This window comes from Callospermophilus lateralis, unplaced genomic scaffold (assembly GCF_048772815.1).
Source record: "Callospermophilus lateralis isolate mCalLat2 unplaced genomic scaffold, mCalLat2.hap1 Scaffold_101, whole genome shotgun sequence".
Classification (NCBI taxonomy): domain Eukaryota; kingdom Metazoa; phylum Chordata; class Mammalia; order Rodentia; family Sciuridae; genus Callospermophilus; species Callospermophilus lateralis.
In genome coordinates, this window is record NW_027510272.1 from 4,668,830 (window position 1) to 4,689,222 (window position 20,393).

At 36.4% G+C, this 20,393-nt stretch overlaps 1 protein-coding gene and 1 non-coding gene across 2 annotated transcripts in view; one reads left to right on the forward strand and one right to left on the reverse strand.

Moving 5' to 3' along the window:
* The window catches only part of LOC143386333 (transport and Golgi organization protein 1 homolog), a 39,406-nt gene that overhangs the window by 12,361 nt on the left and 6,652 nt on the right, over positions 1-20,393 (reverse strand). The window contains exons 4-14 of the mRNA XM_076841499.2: positions 16,347-19,146; positions 14,560-14,763; positions 12,163-12,311; positions 6,189-6,320; positions 3,938-3,959; positions 2,938-3,026; positions 2,620-2,697; positions 2,423-2,533; positions 1,105-1,176; positions 803-907; positions 38-160 (exon numbers count right to left, since the gene is read on the reverse strand). Coding sequence (XP_076697614.2) covers positions 38-160; positions 803-907; positions 1,105-1,176; positions 2,423-2,533; positions 2,620-2,697; positions 2,938-3,026; positions 3,938-3,959; positions 6,189-6,320; positions 12,163-12,311; positions 14,560-14,763; positions 16,347-19,146 — 3,885 coding nt within the window. The remainder of the gene's footprint in view (positions 1-37; positions 161-802; positions 908-1,104; positions 1,177-2,422; positions 2,534-2,619; positions 2,698-2,937; positions 3,027-3,937; positions 3,960-6,188; positions 6,321-12,162; positions 12,312-14,559; positions 14,764-16,346; positions 19,147-20,393) is intronic.
* LOC143386367 (U6 spliceosomal RNA) lies at positions 9,040-9,146 on the forward strand. The gene has a single exon (XR_013089576.1). It is a non-coding gene; the product is annotated as a U6 spliceosomal RNA (small nuclear RNA).

Below are 20,393 nucleotides of genomic sequence, written 5' to 3' on the forward strand. Positions count from 1 at the left end.
TCATGAGATGAAACATGTATTTGGAGTATAAACTTACATTAATAGTATCATCTTTGTGATTAAGAAATACAAGTAAATCTTTCTGGGACTTCTCAAATGATTTGATGTGTTCACTGAGCTCAGCGTGTGATGTACACCAGTCTTTGACTTCCTGCTGCAACTGAAAAGTCAAAACACATGAATTCCTGTGGGTTAGGGAGGGGTTTCTGCACTGGATACATCAGGACTACAAGACTTAGACAAAGAAATAGAGAACCATACTCCTCGGTGGCCTGCCTCAATTGAGGGGGTTGAGACCTTGGTTAAGGAAGAGGGCAGAGTGGCCCCAACTCTCACAGCTGCAGTAAGAACATCAGAGTTCTCAGGAAGTTGACCCTGTTTATTGCATTCCCCAGAAAATTGCTGCCAATTCAAATAATTTACCTCCAGCAGGAATGGCTGGGCACATATGACTGTCTCCTAAATTTAGACTCCTTATCATGTAATCTTCCCTTGGCCAGTGAATCAGTAACTACTCAAAAGAGGATCATAAAATACTTAATTTTTTGGTTTAAAAAGTTTCTTTGAGGCTATGCAAGTTAATAACTGATTGACATTTGATAAGAAAAGCAATAATCCAAAAATCCAAAACAGATGGAGAACATATATATGCACTCAATTTAGGGAGCATGTTTAAACTTTGCATATCTAGAAAAGGTCCTACATGAATATTCCTTACCTCAGAAACAGATCCAAGAAAGATACAAGATAATGATATTCACTTCTCTAGTTTACATTATGTATGACATCAAATTTTCTTTACCTGCTCTTTCGTCGTCTTAAGTATGGTATTTTCTTTCTGAAGCTGACAGCATTCCAACTTCACCTTCTCTTCACGAAGCTTAGCTTCATTAAAGACAATTTGAAGCTAATGCAAAACACTAGAGTTAGTGAATTAATTCCAAAGAAAAAACAAAGTTATATTTTCCCAAACCAGACATCATATAGTTCTCATTTTTTGCACATTTTAGCACACTTCAAATTTTTGGTCCGCAACAAAACTAAGATGTAGTATTAATATCCCATTATGCCAACTATCCCATTAGCAAGAGTTGGCAGCTTTACCTCTGAAAATTCAGAAGTATTCACTGAAATGACATCTTCAAGCTTCTCTATAGATTTCTTATTTTCAATTATCTGCCAGGTGAAAACAGAACACAAAATATGCATTAGGATTTCAGTAGAAATAGTGATATGTGTGTGTGTGTGTGTGTGTGCGTGTGTGCGTGTGTGTGTATGTGTGTGTGTGTGTACACACATATATATATATATACTAAAAAAGATAAACACAACAAAATATTTGTCAAGCCATCCCATTACATTTCAGTAATGCAGGGGATCCAGCTTTGAACTAAGCAAAAAATCAAGAACTGAAAGAGATGAGGGAAAATGAAGTCATAAATATTTCATGGCATCCACAACCTTACTGTTTATGAGATAACCAGAAAAAAAGGTCAAAGTATAGAAAATCATAATGCAATAATAAAATGTTTTAAAGCATAGAAAATTAATTAATTACTGTTTCAAATAAACCAGTTCAAATTAGTAATTTTTTTTCTAGTGATAGAGAAAAAAATTTCCTAAGATCATTTTTAAAATTTTCTTATCTGAAGTAAAAAATGATAAAATTTAATGGAGAATAGACTAATCTCACATACAGAAGAATTCCCAAAAATTTATAAAGATATTCGCTCCTTAAGGAAGTGGACATAACTCCCCAATCTTTGTTTGCAATGCCTGGGATTGAATCCTGGGCCTCATGCATGCTAGGCAAGTGCTCTACCATGAGCTGCATCCTGAGCTCGTAACTCTTCATACTTTAACTGTGGGCTGTGCATGGTAACTTCCAAAGAATATAATATGAAAAGGATTGGAAAGAATTTTTACAGTGAAGAAATCTGATAAATACTACCTCAGCTAGGTGATCAAGCTTACTTGGGGGTAGGATATTTCAGAACACACTCTCTACTATCTTTTGCAACTTTTATGTAATTACAGAAACTTATAGAAATTGAAAATGAAAAATGTAAGTAAAATTTTTTTAAGTACAGAAAATTGATTAATTCATTACTCTTTCAAGTAAAAAGTAAACAAATACTGTTCAATTGGACAATAGTTTTTTAGTTGATCTGCATGTTTCCAAGGGCAGAGCAAAGCAATATGAAAATTATCCAAGGTTGAGAATAAAAATATTTCCTAGGCCCATAAAAATAATTTGTTGTATCAGTACTTAAAAGTTCCACAAAATGGGCACAGATGTGGGTTCAACTTCCTTGACTCCTAATCTTACTTTAGTTAACAGCTGGACTAAGTTCAACTTAACCAATTTTACAAAATATTTCAAAAGCCAAATTAAAGCAACACTTAGCAGCAAAACTCTTACCAAGTCGTGATTCTTAGCATTCTGTTCTCTTTCAGATTCTAACATAACATGAAGACTTTTAGCTCTCTCATCCAGAAATTCTTTAGCTTTTTCAAGAAGCTTTATTTTATCCTGGGAAAAAAGGTGTCAAGATTACTCACTCATTACATTTACTTTTGAGTTTAGAATGTAATTCCCCCCAAAGAAGGGATTTTTACCTTATATTTAGTTGCTTCATCAGAAAGAATCATATTTTGTTTCATGGTTTCTTGGATCTGTTTCTCTGATTCCTTTATCTATGTAAATAAAGCATTCAGAATTAAGATACACAAATTATAGTGCTACTATACAAGTTACTTCCAGACAAGTGACCCTTTCCAGAAGAAAGCAGTACTTAATACATATGACTGCTTAGAATTTGGATGATTTGTAGGAAATAATGAAGTAAAAACTTTAAAATATGATTTTTAAATTAAAACAGGTAGAAATGATTCAAGCTAGAACCAAGGGAGAAAGAAACAAAAAAATAATTATACCTTCTCTTCATACTTTGAAAATTTCTGAATCAGTTCTTCATCTTCTTTCATGAAATTGATTATCTTTTGGGCAATTTGCTGTTCAGTGACTAAAAGGGGGAAATACACAAGATTATTACAATCACTAAATGAAATCCAATTACTCAATCTACTAAAAGCAAAGACATGTTATATGATACTATGAGGAAATACTTCTTAGCATAACTATTATGCTTTTAAAAAGCAATCTATGCTTATTAGCAATTAGAGTATAAAATTATTAAAATTTAAGAAAAATATAAGAACAATGACATTTTGCTGGGCGCGGTGGTGCACACCTGTAATCCCAGTGGATCAGGAGGCTGAGCTAGAAGGATCCCAAGTTCAAAGCCAGCCTCAGCAAGAGCGAGACACTAAGCAACTAAGTGAGACTTGGTCTCTAAATATAGGGGGTTTGGGATGTGGCTCAGTAGAGTGCCCCAGAGTTCAATCCCAGGTACCCTTCCCATCCAAAATGATATTTCAATTTAAGCTTATTTCACAGATGGGAAATACAGTAAAGTGTTGTAGCTTGATATTCCTCCCTTCTCAAAACACTTTCTTTTCAGAAAATGGAATCATTTAATTCTTTGCAAAGAAAAACAGAAATGAAAGCATACTGATTCACATTACCATTCTTTAAATTATCTATTCAATTACTTAATGCATGACTAAATCATTAGCATAGAAATACTCTTCAAATGTAATACATCTGCATTACATCAATATTCAAAGTTAATCTGCCCCAAATTAAAACTTATCATCTCCCTATCTACAATTTGTTCCTCCTCTTTATCTCCTATCTCAGAGTTGGAACCATCATCATCTACTCAGTTATCCATGCTAGCAACCTAGGAATAGTAAAATTTTCAGGAGGTAAAAAAAGTAATAGACATTAAAAGTCACTGTATCTACTTCTAACATACATAAAACACACATCAAACACCAATACAATACAAGTTTAAGAAACCTAAAAATTTACCTTGATATACTCTATCTTTTACCTAGAAGAGAGAAAAAAAAGATTAAATTTGATGTCAAACATCTGCTCAATAGAAACAGCATTCCTAAAACAACAGTCAGAATCATAACCAAGTGAGAATTTAATAACATTCTGGTTCAGAATAATAAATTTATAGGATTAAAAATAAGTAAAGGTTAACAAGCATTTTAAATTTAATTGGTAGTTATATTTCATAAATAGGCTCTGACATAAAAACACTAAGATATGTACCTTATTTCACAGTAAAGATGTGTGTGTGTATGTGTGTGTGTGTGTGTGTGTACTCAAAATCATTTACTTGAGAATTCTAAATAACCAGGATAAAGTCTAGAAACAATGACTATTCAAAAGGAATTTGAGGAAACAATATTAAAGGCATAATCTTTGTACTAAGATATGCCACTTTCACTCACCAGAAAACATCTTAGAACTCCAATTTAAATTTGGCTATTGGCTGAATTTAGAAACTAATAGGCTACATCATCTTGTTTCTACAAACCACTAAATATATAGCAAGAAATCTGAAAGGGAAGACTGCTAGAAGAAAATGCACAAGCAACAAGAGAAATGACAATTAAGATATTCTGGAAAGGACAAAAACAATCATTTCCTAAAGACAGCAATAAACTGCCTGACAATAAAACCTAAGCAGAATTTTTTTTTTAAAACATCACTAAATTTCTTTGTAACTTAGCATATACTTGTCCTTTCAAATGTTATAAATGGTGATGGAATACTCAGATGTGTCCATGGATCATCCATGGGATCTTCGTAATAGGAAATTGCATTCAGAAAACTCCAACACAGAAAGAAATGGCATTTCTTTAATGTCATAGCCTTGCTAACCTTTTACTCAAAATGACAATAGAAGAAAATGGGAAGTAGCATAAAAGTGGTCATCTAAGGAAGAGACTAAAGCTCCAAAGTCAAATGCTGAAACTGAGGAGCAACAGCTAGGAACCAGATCCCACATAACCTAGTGAAAAGAGAAACAGGTATTGTTTCTTTCTTGAAATGAAAGAAACAAGAAAGAAATATAAAGGGTTTTCATGTTTTTCCCTTCTCTTTATCCTTCTATTTCCTTTTTCCTTTTAGCTGAGAAAAAGTTCAATGAGATTGAACTGTGAAAATTCCTCACAGGAATCCAGGCAAACGATTCTTCTATTTAAGAAGGGAATGCTTTTTAAGAGATCTTACACTCCATTGTACAAGGAGAGGAAACTTATCTTAACAATGATATGTCTGATATAATTAAGAAATCAAAAAAAGAACACTCAGATTTGAAAAGATTTGTATCCAATGCTTTTGGCCTCTTTAACTGTTAGGCTTTTCATATGCAAAGTCCATTTACCTAAAATAATTTTCTTCCAATTATGTTAAATAACTATGAAACAGAATGACCTACAGTACACACATATGTATGTATAAGCTTATATATATACGCTTATACATATATGTACACACATACACAGAGATAGACTAATTCTGCTCAGAAAAAAAAGACTTAATGAACAAAACATTTAATGGATTTTTGGACAACACATAATCTATACTTCCAAATAAAAAGGTATTTTCTGAACATATGATCAAATCATAAAATCTGGGAAAAATATATATAAAAGACTGGAAAAATTATCTTATCTCCTTTTTCTCATATTACTGTATTTCTTTGTAGCATTTCCCCCTGTTTATATGTGTTTATATTAACATACAGTTCATCAACATTTAAATCTTAGTTTCTGCTTTTTTTTCCACTTCACATTTAATTGTGAGCATTTTCTGTACCTCAAAGCTTTGAAATAGATAAATCTGCCTACTATTCCATTAAGCGAACATATAATATCCCCTAAATGAATTATGTTGTGCTAAGTCTTCAATCTAATACACTGTTCCACTGAAAAACATTACCAAAATCTTCAAAGCATAGTTATTTCTTTAATATAGATTACTAGACATATATGCTACATAAAAGGATATTTATCTAACCTATCCCATCTTTTATCCCACTTTTAAGACTTATGATACGTATGAAACTACTGGTCAGGATGGCTGTAAGAATTACCAGTTCTACCAACTGCACCCACACTAAATTATTTTATAAGGTTAGTTTGACTTAAACCACTAATTTGTGTTTTAGCAACTGAAAAGGAAAAAAAGTGGGGGGGGCAGTGACTATATAAAATAATCCTTGTGCTTATGTGCTAAGGTATAAGTAAGTTAATTTACTCACAACAAGAACAGTTCTCCAAAAGAAAATGACAAAGGATACCAATCCAAAGAATACAGTGAAAACTACAGGCTCCCATGGTAGTCCATAAAAATCAGGCCCAGGTTGATACTCATCAGGCAATGTAGTAAACAGCTGAAACAGAAAAATTAGAAGAAATTGGAAACCTTAAATTTATAACAAAACAGTCACAAAGAATCATGGCAATTCTAAACCAACCTCCTCGTCAGAAATCCACCTCCTCAATATTTTCCAATAGTTTCTTCAAGAGAAAGGATACTGACAGTCTCATATTTTTTGTTCACTTGCAGTGTTTTCAAGTATAATGAATCTAAATACTTTTTTAAAAAATTTATTTATGTATCTTTAGTTTCAGGTGGACACATTATTTTGTTTTTATATGGTGCTAAGGATCGAACCCCTAACCCTAACCATCTAACCCTAACCCTAACCCTAACCCTAACCCTGCGCCTCATGCATGCTAGGCAAGCGCTCTACCACTGAACCACAACCCCAGCCTGAATCTAAATACTTTAAATTGAGCATACTTTAAATTTTCCAGTTTGTAACAGGCCCTATATCATCACATTGTCTAACACCTGGCTAGAATCCCTCTGGATCATTCTTTTCTTTTAGATAACCTGGTTTTTATAATTTAAAAAATTTATTTAAGACAAAAACTTAAATATATGAAAGAACTAATTAATTTTATGGCAACAAATAAAAACAATGAAACAATAAAAAGATTTCAAGCCCCTTTGGGTATCATTTGATAAGCTAGAAGAATACCTTACTATTCTGAAAAGTGTTTAAATAAAGAAAAGGAATCAAATATTTATCTCCTGCCTTAACTATACAAACCAAATAACTGTGTAAAGAATAATCAATCATAGACAGGCGCCGTGGCACACACTTGTAATCCCAGTAGCTAGGGAGGCTGAGGAGGGAGGATAGCAAGTTCAAAGTCAGCCTCAGCAAAAGGGAATTGCTAAGCAACTCAGTGAAACACTGTATATAAATAAAATACAAAATAGGGCTGGGGATATGGCTCACTAGCCAAATGCCCCTGAGTTTAATTCCCAATACCCCCCCCCAAAAAAAAGAATAATCATATTTTTATTTGTGTAGGCATCCCATCCTTTAAATGAAGAAAGAAAAATCCAGCAACTCAGACCATTGCTATTTTGCAACCTATAATATATTAGCAAATCTCACCAACGTCACTGTTGACTAGTAGTCAACATCAAAGGAGAGGATATGCATATGTCAATGCAATATTTCCTATTAAGTTTTCATTAGAAAAAGAATTGAACCTAAACCTGACTATGAATTTCCAAGAAATATAAAGCAACAGAGAGAAGCTGAGGTTGTTAGCTCTGCACTTGCCTAGAATGCATGGAGCCCGAGGTTCAATCCCAGCACCACCAAAAAAAAAAAAAAAAAAAAAAAAAGGCAATAGAGAAAACAGGTTAAATTGTTGTACCAGGGGGATGTCATTTATTCACCAAAACTACAATATATCCTAGAAGTCCCACAAACATATTTTTTCAATTATTGCAAAAAGTTACAACAAAAGGAGAAATCAATTAACTTATATGAGACTTGTTCTCCCACTGAAAGCAACCAGAAAGTTGGAATATATATATATTTGGTACCAGGGATTGAACTCAGGAGCACTTGATCACTGAGCCACATCCCCAGTCTCAGCCCCATTTTGTATTTTATTTAGAGACAGGGTCTCACTGAGTTACTTAGAACCTCACTTTTGCTAAGGCTGGCTTTGAACTCATGATTCTCTCTCAGCTTCCTGAGTCACTAGGATATTAAGGCATGTGCCACCATGCACAGTCAAAATATATTTTTAAAGAGCTATTTTTCAGATAGAAAGCCACAAGGGACATGCAACTGTCACCCCTAAGAGAAGGAGAACAAATAGGTGAGCATTCTACCTTGAGGCACCCTCTAGACCTCAGTTTGGGAAGGGGAACCCAAATGGGGCCTAACAGTCTCACTGAGGAGAAAGAGACCAGAGTTCCAGGAGATTAAGCAGCCAAAAACATGTAGAGAAAACTACCAGAAAGATGGGAGCCACAAAGAAAGAGAGTTCCAGAAATCTGCATGGAGGTGGTCTTGAGTTTGGGGCTACATTCTAAGCAGTACCTGCAAGGGCCAAGAACAACTATAAGCTAACCAATCCCACAGTTGTCACTGAGCTGGGAGAAGTCTGGATTCCAGCTAGCCAGAGAGAGTTGACATACAAAAACACTATGGTCAACAAGCTCATGAAGAAGTATTTGATCCAGGCATGATGGCACATGTCTGTAATCCCAGCAGCTCAGAAGGTTGAGGTAGGAGGATCCCAAGTTTGAGGCTGGCAACTTATCAAGAGCCTAAGCAAGTTAGTGAGACCCTATCTCAAAAAAAAAAGTTCACTCAATATCATTAATTATCAGGAAATAAACTCACAAAGACATACCCACTAGAATGGCCCAAGTGCTAGTGAAGATGAAGTCAAGTGGAAGTCTCCTAAATTGCTGGTGGAAGTATAAAATGATTGTGGTCATTTATTAGCATGGCTTGACAGTATCACATAAGATAAAAACATACATTAGACGTAGGAGGCAATTGCACTCCTAGATATGAGTCCACTTATAGGGGCATACATATGAAATAGTACTGTAGGAAAAATGAATCTATAGTTTAAAAAAAAGTTATCAGTGGTTGCCTGGAACAGGTGGTGAAGGAACTCACTGGGAAGGATCCCAAGGAAACCCCTTTTCTAGTGAAAAAACTGTTCTATATCTTGATTATGGTAGTTTTTACATAGGTATCTACATTTGTTAAAACTCAGAGTGTGATTGCTTTGGCAGCACATATACTAAAATTGGGACAATACAGAAAAAATTAGCATGGTCCCTGAGCAAGGATGACAACCACATTTGTGAAGCATTCCATAGTTTTGTGGAAACAACTCTTCAACAGATGAATGGATAAAGAAACTGTGGTACATATACAAAATGAAATGTTACTTATAGCATTAAAAGAGAAAAAAATTATGGCATCTGCGGGTGAATGGGAATATCAGGCTAAGGGAAGTAAGCCAATCCCCAAAACCAAAAACTGTATGTTCTCTCCGAAAGTGGATGATGACCCATAATGGGGGTGAGGTGGGTGGCAAGGGGCATGGAAAGAATGGAGGAACTTTGATTGGGCAAAGGGAGGTAGGACAGGTGAGAGGGCATAGGGATAGGAAAGATGGTGGAATGAGATGAACTTCATTACCCGAGGTACATGTAGGACTACTACACGTGTTGTGTACAACTAGGAAAAGTTTTGTTCCATTTATGTACAATGAATCGAAATGCATTCTGCTATCATGTATAACCAATTAGAACAAATTAAAAAAAACTCACTGATATTGGCTATCAAGGAATTACTGTTAAGTTGGGTGATGGCCCGTGGGTTCATTATACTATTCTCTATGCTTTTCTTTAAAGCTTTTCTAATTACATTTATTTTTTAATTAGTACATAGAAATAAACATTATAATTATTGAAGTAGGTAACATGAAATTTTGATGCATGTATACACTATGTAAAGTTTAAATCAGGTTAAATATATCTACCTCCTCAAACATCATTTATGGTAAAACTTTCACAATCTTTTCTTCTAGTATTCTGAAATGTACAGTATGTTATGGTTACCTATAGTCCCCTACTATTCTCTCTTCTCTTATTTGAAAGTTTCCATGATAAAAATACTAAAAATAATTTTTAAATTAAGATATAACTTCAAATATTTAAAGGATTTCTATGTAGAAAAGAATTCAATTTTATAGAGGAAATCATGTGGAGGAAAATTTGGAGTCAATACAAGGATGAACTAGACAACAGAAGAACATATAGCCTTGTAAGAGAGTGACTCATGCTAGGAAATACTGGTGTAGAGGCCTCATAACTACTCGTCAGGACCACAGTAAAGAAAATTACACCAATGAGTGAGAAACTAGACTAACAGCCTTCCAAGGTTTCTTCTAACACTAAGATTCTACTAAGATTCCATTGATCAATGAATCTGATTGGTGAACATCTCCCAAACACATCAGAGCCTATTACTCTCCAGTCCTATCAGATATCATACTACTTGTTTAAGATTTTACATTGACTTGTTCATAATTTTTGCATATATTTGTTAAGTCCTTTTCTTAAGACTTTCAAAAATCACAATCATGCCTTACACCTGTTAGACTCTTTTAGTCCTCGCACAATGTCCTGTACATACTGGGACATCAAAATGCCTTTTTGAAGGCTCCTTTCAAATCAGTCTCATAACATTGTGCCTCTTCTTTGCCACTCACATCAATGTCTTACCTATCACTGCAAAATCACTGAGCATACCTGCACCACATTCGTGTACCCCGACCTAGACCTAGAGGAGGGCTCTGTGCATACCTAAAAATATGAATAAAGAAATCCTTCCCATATCGTGAGGCTGTAAACTTTCCAAGTGATGTTGATTCATTCTGATAATCAAATTATGACTGTGGAAGACTGGGCTTTAATCACTGGAAATATCATTATTCTAACTGCCTGGCTTGTACATACTCCTTACCCAGGTGGCTGCCACCACCATGAACAAACATGGAGCCAACTGAAAAATGATTCATTTCTCCCCATCACATCTTTTCCACCCTGGTGGCCTTTCCTCCCCAGGTATTCATTGTCTTTATACCACCTCTGACTGGCTACATGAGAATTAGGGGGTGCGTGGGGGTAAAACCCTACAAAATGCCAGACACCTCACCAGACACTTTACCTTGTCAAATCATTTAATTCTTATGATTGGAGTAAGCATTATCTACATTTTTCAGATGGGGAATCTGATATTCAAAAGTTTAGTTATTTGCCCAAACTTCTAAATGATAACCTTGGGATTTGAAACCAGATCTACCTGGCTACAAAATCTATACATTTTACAAGGAAAACAACAACATCACTTTTCTTACACAAGTCTTGAAATAACACAACCTACAGGGAACAACTTCAGTTGAGAAGGATTACTGTCACAATGGCCCTAGGACCATCTTCACCTCCAAGCTCTAAAAGCTTTCTCATTCCTATAATTAAACTCTAAAAGTCCAACATCAACAAATACCATGAGGGGGAGGTAAGTCCTAAAATGCTTAGATAAGCTTCTAGGCAGATTAAATGTCTTGTTTGGATCATGATTTTCTTTAGAAAGGTCAGCCTTAAGTGACTCTTTCTAAGAAACAGATCTAACCTAATTCCTTTCATTCTTAAAACTTTCTAAGGATCCCCACTATTAATGGTCTAATGCTACTTTGGCTCATGACTTCCTTTAAGATTTGCTGGCCTCTCCAACAGACCATTCCCCTCCAACTTCACACTTTATACAACACCAACTATTCACATTCTCCTGGCCTCCCCAAATATCCTTTTCTTCATGTTTCCATTTCTCTGAACACATTTCTTCTGACTGCCAGCTTCCCCCACCATCCTCCACCCCAGCCTGTCTAATCAACAACAAACCACATGTCACACTCCTGTTTGCCCTTTGCCTGTGCTTCAAACACATCTCAACTACTTTCTGACCTTATTGATCACCCTTCCAACCATAATAAATGCATTTATGAACAATAATGTTCTACCATCAAATAAATACCTCTCTTTCTGCCATTATCTTACTGTGTTTCAAGAACGAAAGGTTCTGAGGGGAAGAACCAAGTTTTTACAGGTGTACAAATGTCCAGCCTTGGTAGACAGCAAATCTTCCTCATATGCTCAACTAAGTAGGCATTAAGTCACACCCCTATGGCTTTTGTTTTAGGAGCTATCTACTCAAAGGGTCAGGAATCATTTTCATAAAGACATTTTAAGTTCTTCACTTCATGACCAGAAGCCACTTAAAAACTAATAAATAATCAACATTCTAATTGAAGAAACTATGTCAAACTTACCATCTTAGTGAAATAAAGCAAGTATGAATATAACAAGGAAAGCATGTTGTCCAAAAGGGTGGCATCTGCTGGCTCTTCCACCTTTATCTCCTTTAGTTTTTCTTCTGTATCAGCATCATCAACAGGAGTACCTTCTGTTATAAGTAGCTCTAAAATTGAAAGGGGAAATGGCTATTTTATTTTATGCTATAGAATAAGAATTGTCTCTCTTCAGTTTCAATATTCATCGAGTGTTTCACTAAATATATGAGTCACAGTGCCTGGAATATGTGGCTCTCCTAAAGACAATTAACACAGAGAAAAAAACTTCAAAATCCTAATTAGAGCTGTCAGACCCTTCAATTATAAAATGAACTATCTCCAGTCTACTCTCCACTACTTCCATGGCCATACAACTGCTACCAGAACAATATTTACTAAAGGAAAATTTTTAAAACCAGAGATATATAGACAGGGTCACATTCAACAAACATGGATTTAGTGCTGGTGAAACTTTGTGTTAAAAATTTTAGGAAAGCTGAAAGAGAGGGAGTCTTGGTTTGCAGATTTACAGGTGGAATGAGCCAAGGCTTAACACAGCATCTGGCACCTGGCAGAGATACTCAACAACTATTTATTGAGTGGACAGATGACAGCTATTTAAAAAGAACACAGTAATACCAAGAGAGACTAAAGACAATTGGGTACAGACCTGCATTGAGGCTCTGTGAATGAGGTAGAATTCCAGTTAGACCTGAGAGCTTGTAGGGGTGGAATTTCAGTATGAGTTACATGAGCCTGGAGTATGTTTGATTAAACAGCTAGGAGTCCAACATGCAGTTATTAAGAAGTTGAACCAGTTGGGCTGGGGATGTGGCTCAAACGGTAATGCGCTCGTCTGGCCGTGCGGCCAGGGTTCGATCCTCAGCACCACATACAAAAAAAAAAAAAAAAAAAGATGTTGTGTCCGCCGATTCCATTCGCCACTATTTTTTTAAGCTTTTGCCTACTTTTTAAAATTTTTTTTTAGTTTTTGATGGACCTTTATTTTATTTATTTGTATGCAGTGCTGAGAATCAAACCCAGTGCCTCACATGTTAGACAAGCACTCTACTACTGAGCTACAACCCCAGGCCCTCCATTCACTATTGGTCTATGAATTTGACTGCTGGTGAAGTCTGCCCATTGGCTCAGCATCTCAGCACCTGAGACGCATTAAATGACATTTGGGAAGATTTTACCTATAAAGGTGATTGACATCATTTTGTGGTGGAACCTAAAAGGCCAGGGAAATAATTCATGCTTAATTTTGTAAGCCAAGTTTTCCCTAATCTTGAAAGTTTTGGAGCATGAAAATAACAAATCTTAATGATGCGTTATTCATTTTCAGAACCTTATGGAGTTAAACACAGTTCATAAGTCAGTAGTGTTCATATATGGATGCAATGTCTTCTGGAAAATGGGAGAACTGATATGTTATTCCTTCTCAAATTAACTGAATCCCCCCCTGCTATGAGTTCTCCTACACTCTGTGTGCAGATGTGGGGGGTCAGGATCAGTGCTGCTAAGCCCTGCACTGGTGCAGGATAATGCTATAGCTATGCTTACAGACCAGAACCTTTAAAAACACAAAATACAGTAATTATGGCTTCATAGCACCATACTGGATGGAGAAAATAAAACAATTAGTCATCATCTAATTTACTGATAAAATGAGAGTGAGCAACACAAAAATAGAATGCTGTTGATGCCATTATTGGGGATTTTTTTGAAAAATTGTTTCTCACCTCCCACTGGATACTGTGTACTATGATGAAGTATTCATAAGTGTCAGTCTAAAATGGATTGCAGTTCTGTACTGTTTCATGTAAGTATATAGTATAAAGATCTGGACCATTGACTGCATTTGAAAAAGTTTAATTACCATGTCCAGGAAGCAAGTCAAAACAGGACTTGAGGTATATTACATTCCATTTAGAAGAAAAGGGAAAAAACACAGAATTTATGAGACTACGAACAGTGATTCTCAAGCTAACTTGTACCAGGCCAGACTTTCCTGGAAGGCCTGCTAAACACAGATTGTGGGTCCCACCCCCAGAGTTTCTGGTGCTGTTGGTCTGGTGGAAAATTACAGTTTTATAGCATAAGGCCTTTGAAAAATAATATTTTAGTTGTAAATGGTTTACACAAGCTAGTCATAGCTAAACATTTGCTTTTAGGTGAGTTACAGTCTCTGGCCTATTTTTGATTTCTAGTCATCTTTATTCTTGATTTTCTCTCACTTAAGAGATTTTTTTTTGAACTCACATGTACCTATATCACTCTCTGCTCTATTTTGTACCTTTGGCAACAAATATCCTTGAAAGCCTTCATTATGATAATGCCTCTACTTTGTAGAGAAAAATTGGCAAGCTTTACCTGGGTCTACTTTCTCAGTATTTGGGATCTGAGACACTTCTAAGACACCCATGTCCTCAGTCACAGGTTGACTCAAGAGGCTGGGCTCTTCAGGATGGTTCATATTTAAATGATGACTCAGGAGGCGAGGCTCTTCATGAAGATTTCTATTAAGATGATTTGTGTTCTCTTTAGGAAAATCATCTTCATGGGGTGGCTGCATCTCTACAGGGGAGAAGAATGCATTGAGCCAGCTGGATGACAGTATCTACCCCCACTTAAGCACAATGATCAGCACTCCCCCTCAGCACACAGCTCCAGAAACCTCAACACTGCCCTCCATGTCCTGGCATGCGCCCATGAGAACAACTGGGCAAGGATATGGGAGGGTTAATTGTTATCATCCCATTTAAAGGATGACTAAACTATACAGTCAAATTTATAAAGAAGCCTTTAATCCAAAGTATTTTATAAACAAATACATTTATGATAGAGGCTTCAATAACTTACCTTCCCTTGGCAAACCAACATACACCCACATGAATAAATGTGCAGAAGAGAATTCTGGTCCAGAACAAAAATGTGAAATGTCTATTCTGCTCAGAAATAACAGGAACTCTTTCATCTACAAGTGTGCTGGTCTCACCGAGCCAGTATAGAGAAGGGAATTCCGTAAGTCTAGCTTGCTAATGTGCCTTTCAAATATGTTCAAAGTAACCTAGGAGCCAAATGGTGAACCTATCTCCTTCCTGAGCTCAGGACATAGACCAATAGGATCCAGAGCAAAGATTATCTCTTTACAGCTTCATATTCTACCCTGAACATTCACTTGTACTTTGCATTCTTATCCAAAATATATCTGCTTTGATTAAATGTACAACTGTTTTCTTCCCCAAATTATCAGGTAAAAATAGCATTCTTGGGAAGTAAATTTTTCCAATGGCTTTATGTCCTTCTGAAATTCTTATCATATACTCTCAGTTGAAATATTTCATTTTGAAAAACAATAGATAGAGATGATCAAATATGAAACCAGGAAACAGAAAGCTTTCATCAGGATATTGGCTCATTGTCAGTTTGACGAATATTTAATTGAAAGGCTTCTATGTGTCAAGCACTACATTATAAGGCTTGTCATCCTGGTTCCATCCTTGATTAATATGCATGCAAGGACCTTAGAACCCAGTGGAGTAAAACCAGAATAAGTGACCTCTCCCCCAAGAGACTGGAAATAGCATGGTATCCACAAAAAATAAATGCTGGGGAGGGGAATTCAGGCAAGCTATCCATTAAAAGTTATTCTAGGGCTAGGGTTGAGTGACAGAGCACTTGCCTAGTGCAGGTGAGGCACTGGGTTCGATCCTCAGCACTACATAAAAAGAGATTAAATTCTAAAAAAAAAAAAGTTATGCTAGTCACTCCACACCCACATGATCTAGTACAGATATTTTATGATTAAGAAATTATGTTTAATAAAGCCCTTTTATAATTTTAACATAAAATCTGTACTGTTAACAGGTCTACTTTTGTGCATTAGTTTCTCATTTATATCTTTCTCTTTAGCTTTTTATAAAATTTCTCTTTGAACATGCTAACCAATCCCAACTGTCCTAAAGGAAAAAATGAATAAGCAATGTCCTTTCATGCTCTAGCCCCAAAGAATGAATAAAGGAACATATGGGGCTCCTGAGTCAGCCTTCTTTCTCCTTTAGGCACATGGAAACTGAACAGAACTTTACAATAATACACAAAAACACCTGGATGGAACAACTCCTTTTCTCCAGCTCAAGTCGCAGGCAGTTATTTACCTTCAGCTTTAGCCCAGATTTCCTCTAGAGGAGGCGCTGTTATCAATGAAGCAGTCTCCTCCACTGTGGAGTTCTTGTACCTCACAAAATAGATCAAGTATTGGATATCATCCAGCACGGCAGCCTCTTCAAATATGTTACTTTCCTTTATTCCTATGTCTCTAATATCATTCACACGATTATCAAGCATTTGCTCTGCTACGCTCAAAATGTGTGACTCAGAGGCACGGAAGACCTTATCTAGAACTTTTTCCACATTATAGGGCAGGCTCTCCTGCTGTGCCGACTTCAGCTTTAATGACATTTCCTGCAACATGGCTTCCAGTTCTTGGCCATCAAAGTACTTCAGGAAGCGTTGCAAGGACTTTTGTTCTGTAAAGAAGCTGCGGATTATGGGCAAGTCTTCCTCCTGATCGCTAAGCTCTGGCTTTAGGGCTATATGTGGACTCTGTGGAAGTATATCATCTTCAAGGTCTGCAGAAGCAGGACCCTGGCTTTCTGTGTCTGTGATATGCCCTATGTCCTCAAGGTCCTCTTTTGAGATTTCTTTTCCAGTAGCCTTTTCTGTAGACCCTGAAGTGTTCAGATGTTCCTTAGGGTTGTCTTTTTCAAGATCGTCAGAATCTTTATCCTGAAATACTTCACTTATCCATGAAGTCTGAGTGTTTTCCTCATCACTTCCGTCAAAGAGTCCCTGGGCTTCCTCATCTGCCAGAGGACTTTCCTCCTTTCCCATTTCCATATCACCTCGTTCCTTGTCCATCATGTCTACCCTTTTGGCTGTGGTTTCACTTTTCTTAAAAATCTCCCAAATTATACTCGTTTCTTGTTTGTTTTCTTTGGTTTCTAGATCAGGATTGATAGTCTCTAAAATTGCTTTCTCAAGAACGTGCTGGTTAACATTCTGAATCCCAGAATGTTTTTCTTTTGACTGTTTTGCACTTACAACATTTTCATCCTCCAGTAGCTCTTCAGGGGGATAATAATCCTCCTCTACTGCTGCTGGCCTTTTGGTATGGAGACTCGGTACTTCTACCTCGTCAGTTTGCTCTGTTTTTTTAATTTCCTGTGTCCCCTGTGTTGCCTTATGCTGAATCAATTCTTCAGCCGAGGACTGCTCTTTACCCTCGTCCTTGGAAAGCCCTATCTTCTCATTTACATGACTAACTGTAACAATCACATCTCTTTCTTGTTGCCAAGAAAGGTTTTTTCCGGGACTGGGGACCTCTTCTTCCGGTTCTCTTAACAAACCAATTCCATCTGGAGAGGAGAATCCAGATTGATTTTCAGTTTTCAGAACTAGTCCCTCTTTAATTTCCTGAGGTTTTTGCTCCACTGAGTCTATGTGCAGGATTGGTGTACTTACTGAACCTGGCTCCTCCATTCCATCTTTGGATGCATCATTTTGATTATCTCCCAGGAATGTTGCAATACCCAAGGATTCTGGTGGTTTACTCTGTTCTTGGGTCATCAGACTCCCTACAGCTTTATGTAGAGATTTATTCTCTAAGCTATCTTCCACAATCTTCTCTCCAGGTGAAGAGAGTTCTTCATTCACTTCTTTTGAGATATGGATAACTGCTTCTTTTAGGTCATTCTCATTGTTTTCAAAGGCTGATTTTAATGTGTCCTTGCCCTTTTCAACAGCTGGCAATGAGCTGAGCTTATTGCTTTGGGGAGAAGTATATGCAATCATCCCTTCTATCTTCTCATCCTCTAATTCTGAAACATCTTGCATCAGGTGCTTCTTAGGCTCCTGAACATCTGTCTCTTTTCCTTTAATATGAAGTTCGATGTCCACTTTTGGCTCTTCATCATTATCTGTCTTAGAGGTTTCCACAGAAAGACCATATTTTGCACTTTCAGGATAAATATAATCTGTTGCTGCTTGTGGTTTCTTCTGTTTTCTGTCTGGAACTAAAGCTTCCTCATCTTCTTTTTCTTCTTCTGAATAAGAATTCCACAAATCCATCATATCTGTTTTCTCATCACCACCTGTGCCAATATATAAAGTATCCTCCAAGGTTGTCAGTATATTTTTATCATCCTTGATGCCTGGGGGCAGAGTTACCTCAACCTTATCTTCTTCATTTGAATTTTGCTCTTCACCTATTGAATATTTCTCCACTCCAAACTCCACTGAGAATTTCATGCCTTCTTCACTTATAAAGGTTAGTAATGGGAGCTCCCCAAAGCTTTCCTCATTCTCCTCTTCTTCCTTATCAAATGCATAATAATCAGCACCCAATTCCTCATCATCAAAATCTTCGTCTAATGAAGTCACCAGTCTGGTCGTCTCATAATCAGACACAAGTGCATCAGCAGTATAGCCAAATTTGGTTTTCAAGTCTAATGTCATTTCTTTTTTCAAAAGTGTATAAGCATTAGTCTTCTGTTCATTTGAGACCTGAGAACTGTTGCTGATATTGTTGTTTTCACTTTCTTGCACTTTCAATTCATCTTGTAGTATTTCTTCAAAGGGTTCAAATGAAGTTTGTTCACCTTGAGCATTATCTGTTTGCCTATCTGCATGAGGATGGTTCTTCTGAGCCAGAAATTGTTCCTCAAGATCCATAGTGTTTTCTGAGAATGCACTTTCAATTTGCTCTGAGTTTGCTACTACTGGTTTAGGTTCAGGTTCAACATCCTGGGAGACTTCAGGAAATTGTTCCACTTTTTCTATAGCTTTCTCAGAATCTTCATCTGCAGAATCATACAATTCCAAAAATCCTAGAAGTTCTTCTACACTATAATTATCAAAATCATGTCTTCCACCATCAAAACAGACAAAATCTGTCTCCTATAAGGAAAAGGAAAACATTAGTGTGTCAATAACAAAGTGTCACAAAAGCAAACTCATCCATGCTCCCAAATTCAGGATTGGTTCTAAAGAATCTTTGGGGTCAACCAGATTACCCTCCTCCAACCCCCATTGGCTAACTCCTTCTATGGCTGAGTAAATCTGTCTTTTTCTAGACTACAGTGTTAGAAAGTCCATTCTTTCTTTCTTTCTTTTTTTAACATGGGTCATATTCTTTAAAAAGCATAATGAGTAAAAATGGTGACAATTTGGTCTCCAACAGCCTGACTCTTGGGTCTCTCTCAATTTGCTCTGAGCATAAGTAGGGAAAGGCAAGGTATCACTTGTAGGATCCTCCAGCTCTAAAATCTACACCTATGTTTCAGGAATTTAATTCTTAATCATTTGCTCAGGAGAAGCTGGAAGATCCTGCAGCATTGAGAAAGATGAATCAGTTTTAAAGTATCTTACTGAGATACAAGTACATTTGATGGAATAAAGAATGATATTAAGGAGGCTCCTCACATTATTATTACCACAAGAACAAACTGAAAACAAGATTCAACAAGTTATACACCTTCCTCTTCATCAGGGTTTCACAGTCACTAAGACCTCTCTCAGGACTATCTATATATTTATTTAGTCTTCCTTCTTGCCACTAGTAAGCAAATTGACATATAAATGGAGCCATAGTATGAATGGAATTTTTTTTAAAATTTCCATCTCCTAATTAAATCTTCATAATATTCTGTGGGGGTTCTGGGGGTGGGGGAGGCAGTTCAATGTAGTAGGGATGAGTGATTTCCTCTCCCCATCACATTCATTTCTAAGCCATGAGGGATGCATGTAATGGGAAACATAATGAAAAGACAGAGTTCAAAACAAATGAGTTCTCTGTAATCAGTGAACTGTCACAGCTTAAATCCCAAGAACTAACTCTCTTTACCAACAATGAAGTCCAACAAGCAACAGAAGTGATTTTATGGCCCCTGAGATTATGAAGAAATTTTAGGAACAGCAACAACAAACAGGATGACTTTATCCATTCACCCCATCTAATCTAAGAACTATCCTAGCCTAGCAGCTTGCATATTCTACAGCCACTACAAAGAGCTGCCCAAAGATGTTTCAATGTTGGTGGGCATCAATTACTACACAATTTAAAACTCTAGAAAATAATCAGCTGAAGTGAGAATTCTAGAACACGAAATCCTTTCAGTCACAAAATCAATTTAAGTCAGAGCACA